The 5,166-nt window shown below is 41.6% G+C and overlaps 1 protein-coding gene across 3 annotated transcripts in view; it reads left to right on the plus strand.

The window, feature by feature from the left end:
- The window catches only part of LOC111871921, a 51,511-nt gene extending 46,799 nt beyond the window's left edge, over positions 1–4,712 (plus strand). For all 3 annotated transcript variants that reach the window (XR_002844127.2, XR_002844128.2, XM_023865329.2), the window contains one exon: positions 3,623–4,712. Coding sequence is in view for 1 of the 3 variants with exons in the window: in XM_023865329.2 (XP_023721097.1) it covers positions 3,623–3,721 (99 nt within the window). In the remaining 2 variants the exon portion in view is untranslated. The remainder of the gene's footprint in view (positions 1–3,622) is intronic.
- Positions 4,713–5,166: the final 454 nt, after the last annotated feature.

Here is a 5,166-nt window from a genome sequence, read left to right on the forward strand (position 1 = left end):
GGTCCACGCACTTTACCTGTCAGCTGACTAGTTTTATCGATGTTTGTCCTTGAGTGTGGTGATGACCGCTCCCGTTAGCCCCACACATTCGCATACCAGAACGCGCAGTCAGCAGTGTTATGTCAGTGTTTGCCATTCATGTGTCATGTATAGTGCTTGGAACCCTAATGACAACTTTGACATGGCATGCGAGTTTTTTGTATTTCGATTCAATGGCTTCATGTCACTCACAAGTTAGTTTGATGTTACGTACATTTTTAACATTACAGAAACCATATATTCCTGCCAGTTTTAATATGTATTTGATAATCAACAAGTGTGTAACACCTGTCAAAGTTTCACACTTCTCTGGCCATTACCTCCGTAACCGTTCAACTTTGGACATAGGTGTTTTGGGTTATATCGGCATACTTTAACATAAGGAACACCCTCCCGAAGTCTGGCACATTCCTCCTGGGACATCCTGTATATTTATGTATCTGTATGTCATCATGCTGTATGTTCTAATTTTGAATATATGGGCTTAATGGAATAGAGATAATGTCAGCACAGTACAGTAGACCTAAGCCTGTGTGTTCGGTAGAGGGCTCTGAAATATACCACTCAGACTTGCCGGGGTGCCACATTTATATAAATTAGCTCACATACGCTTTTGGCACGGATATTATACTGTGGCAACAGAAGGCTGCACAAGTTGTGTCCAGTTCACTGTCACGGTGTTTCAACTGTTTGAACGTTGAGTCTTAGTAGCTGACATGGCCAAGACAGGCCACAGAAGCACGGTTCTGCCTCCTCAACGCTGTGGGGTCAAATAGCATTCACCCTTCAAGTAAGTTAAGGGTAAAGGTAAAGTTGTCCAAGCATTATGCCATGAAGACATGGGGGATTGGATGTATAACCCCACTTTTTTCACTTCGGCACTAGATGGAGATGAGTGGTCAGCTTCACGCCCCGGTCTCCTTTACCCTATTGGAAAAGCCCAAGATACCAATTGGATAGGGGGGGGGCCATTGGGACACAACCAAAATTTTGTTCGTTCCAAGACCATTAATGTGTTTGGAAATACACTCTGTTCGACGAGAGAAGGTGTCCATGTGTCTGAGTATGGAAATACACTCTGTTCGATGAGAGAAGGTGACAGTGTGTCTGAGTAGGTGCCACAACTGTTGCTCCGAAATTTTGCACAGTTTTACCCTCACTCACCCATTGTCCAGGTAGGGGCACTTGTACTTCGTGGGCACCATGTGCACTTTTTCAGTTTACTGCATTGAACAGAATTTATGCAGGTTATACATAGAATATCTGTCAATGCAGGCTTAAGCATTGTATTTTGCCTTATTTTACCACTCCGAAACGGCTGTTATGTCACATGAACCGTTCTATGTAAACTTGAGATGTGGATTCTGCTATTAATTTCAGTAGTTTATCATTTTGCTGACACTGCATGCGCCTATGCCCTGCAATATTGAGCTTTGCCAAAAGTGGTTCCTGCAGTATATTATTATAACGCTGGTTATATCAAACTGTCTTTTCGGAACTTTACAAGTTCATAATCTACACATTCAATAAAACTGTAATTTCATAGTATCCATACTAAAGTGTAGATTGGAAATTAGCTTCGTTTTTGCTGTGGTGGGACTAGTATGTTTACAAAATGTATATTGGTGTACAAGATACAGTAGATTGATAATAGCTGTTCTAATATGTGGTATATACAATATGACCCAGTATAAAGTAGTCTGAAACACAAAGTAATGTAAAGCAGCCCTAAACTGTGCTTATAGGCATATCCAGTGTGACAGTCATCACATTGAAGGCATACTTCAAATTGCTGATCCAGTTTTCAACCATCCATTGAATATGTAGATTAGTGTCTTATGGGGAGTGATGTTCTGGGTATTCTCCCTGAAGATGGAGACAGCAGGTTCCCCAGAATCTTTATACCTTTCCACCCAAATATAGCGACATCCCAGAAGGTCGCGACCTTGATATTCACTGCCATGAGAGCCTCAAATGTCATGGCATGCTGTTATCTTCTGGGCTACTTTATACTGGGTGATAGTGCACATAAGAGAACCTGCACTGTATTCTTGTGTTTCATGAAGCCCCAACATCCACTGCACTGTACCATTTGATGGTGCTCTGGAAGTCATAAAGGCTCTAGAAGTAGGAGTGGAGAAGATGGTCATGACAGTATGAGCTTTTATTTATTTTTATTTTTCTCAAGAATGGTATATACCTACTTAGGAACATTTATAAACAATGTATTTATTTCATTCATTCATTCATCAGTAATCTGTCAGACGACAGGTCCACAGTCTCTTCCAAAACAGTTCCTCCACTTAATGCGATCTTCTGTTTTTGGAAAGAGACTATCCAGGAAAAGTGATAATGTGGTAGTTTTTCCATTTGCTTTCCACATCGCAGTACAGCAGCCGTTCAAACCACTCTGGTCACGCCTGTTGCTATACGAACTTGAACCATCTCGAGCATCATTTGCTCTGTGCTTCAAGTCGCTGCTGATGACGCTGCTTCCGGCATCAGTTTTTGGTTTTTGGTGTCTCTCTTCGTCTGATGCCTACCCTTTGACCTGTCCAGCAAGGGAGGCCCTGCCAGTAGCTACGCTACCGCTGGTATAGCTCTCAGGGTCCTTGGCATACTCAAACCCCCTCACCACGATAAGGTGGAGACACCAACGAGGGGTAAAAAATATAAAATATAAAAAATATAAAAAAAATCTGAATTTAACACACACACACACTTTTCCAAATGCAAATGGAGAGGACACAGGATTACACCCCAAAACACAGAACATGTCCTCCTAGTTCTGTCTGATAATACCGTAGCATCATGTGTGTTAGTTGTCAGTGACTGTGAGACTGGGTTTGGATTGCTGAACAGATTTACTGACCACTTGCAGGGCGTAACTACGATAACTAACACTGCTGCTGATTTCCACACTATAGATCACCCCAAACTATGTCTTCTCAGTCTATTTTCACTAGTCTTTCCTTGGTAACGGCTCTCCACTGTGGCTGTTCCTCTGCAGTGTTCTTGCTAGGTGTTTCCTGGTAACAAATCTTAGCAATGGAGATTCTTCAGCTTCCATTGCCTGCTGATTAACAGTCCACAACTGAACCCTCAACTGCACTGTATGGCTAGTTGTCTTCAAGATAACTGGGTTTCATGACCCAGTTCTATTGTTGCGGACATTGCATAGCAATGACCACTGTTTCTATGGTCACCAACTAACAACAGGTCTATACACCATATTATTTACTGAAATGGATGCAAAGTTTTAAGCTTCTAGCACCTTCATGTTTTTAAAGTGTAGTATAATATTTGTGCCTAACTTGCTGTCAGCACAGCAAGACACATGTACAGTGCGTAGGTGTGTGTGTGAGAGAGAAACACTGTGTTGTTTCAAGGTCAGAAGCTTTAAATTAAGTACCACCAAAAGTGGGACAGTGGAGACAGAAGTTATGTTTCAACGCCATGAATTGGGCTGAAGTACTGCCAAAGCTGTGGACTGAATGCACCAGTTCCACACAAAGTTGTATCATTGTATTGTAACCCAACTCAGATGTTGCAGGCACAAGCAGGTGACAACGATTTGTTCCAGTTTCAGCCCAAAATGAAGGAAGTGATGGAGATGACCCCACCCCCTTCCAACACAGGAGTCAGGAGGGGACATGATTGTCATCATGGTAATGGAACATGATGGCAGTGGGAATGCTGTATCCAGAGATGTTACAGAGACCCCTCTGTTGCATGTCTTGCCCCCAGGAGGAATTATCATTGCTGTTGCAAGTTTGGGAGCGTGTATTAGTAACCATTCTTGTTCTTCTTTAGGCAAGCATCTTAGCAATAAAGATTTTATGTTCGTTTTATGCAGCTCTGTTAATTTCTACCACGGTTCTCTTCATATTCAGTTTTTCTTTTAACATCTGGACAAACATTTCTCATAATCTTAGTCACTTTTCCACATTTGAATCATTTACTGTTTGGCCACATTATCTGTTCTCATACTGTATGCTCTGCACATTTCTTCATTTCCATAAATGTTTAACATTTTCTGAATGCTTATTGGTATTTCATCAGTTTTACTGTCAAACTGCTCTTGATTCTCTGTAATAAGTTTTTATATTCTCTTCTGGCAAAGAAACAAAACACTTCTCCAGTAAACACTACTGTTGGAAAAGAATCTCATTTGAAATAGTATTACAGTTCTTATTAGTGACACCTCCCATCTCTTATCTCTGCTACTTGAAAGAAGAAAAATGTTGTAACACCCCCTCCTATGTGGCCATGTCCTGTTGTCACTGTCTTCACCAGTCGCAGTCCTTGTTCTCCTTCAGTGGTGCTACTTTACACTTTGCCTCAGTATCATAATGCAAATGCTCATTTCCTGATGTAACAGTACAAAATTAGAAAGTGCAGCACTGAATGTTAGGACTGCAGTTTTCTGTAATATGGCACCAGACTCACAAAGTTGTGTCCCAGAAGTGTGCAGTCTTAAGAGATGTCAAAGAGTGAATACCTGAGCCTTTGGGACTGTTGGCTGTTCTTAGGCAGTCAGGTTTTGTGATTTGCAAAGTTTAATTTGTTTGTTGGCTGTGTTTGTTGTTTGCTTGCATGGCATACTCTCTGTTGTGCCCCAAACTTTATGTACAAGTTGATATTTTTATGTTAATTAACACTTTGCGGACCGGCAATTTTAATATTTAAATCACCCTGCGGACCGGCTTTTTATACCTACTACCCTAAGTTGTGCACTGTTCACTTTAAAAATTAATATAAAATCTCCTAATTAATTTTATGAACTAAAATTTTTGAGAACACTTACCGGTGCTTCTAGAAGTGCTTGAGTGTGTGATATTTCTCGAAACATTCCCCTCTGTGAAGTGGCATTACACAAAACTTGCAAATGTAGGCAGTCCTACTCCTTTTCTTGTGAATTGCGCAAACACGGCATTGCCTAGAAGGCTGCTTCCCCTTGAAATGTTCACTCTTCACAATTTTCGCGAGGGTAGGTTTCCGCGTATCACCCGAGAGTTGCCCAGGGGCGTCAAAATGAGGCCTGTGTGGGGTCGGAGTATATGGCTCCGGTCCTATTAAAACTGTGTCTGCCGCCACCGTGTGGTCTGTAGCCCAGGCTTTTGCCAC

This window comes from Cryptotermes secundus, unplaced genomic scaffold (genome assembly GCF_002891405.2).
Source record: "Cryptotermes secundus unplaced genomic scaffold, Csec_1.0 scaffold641, whole genome shotgun sequence".
NCBI lineage: Eukaryota > Metazoa > Arthropoda > Insecta > Blattodea > Kalotermitidae > Cryptotermes > Cryptotermes secundus.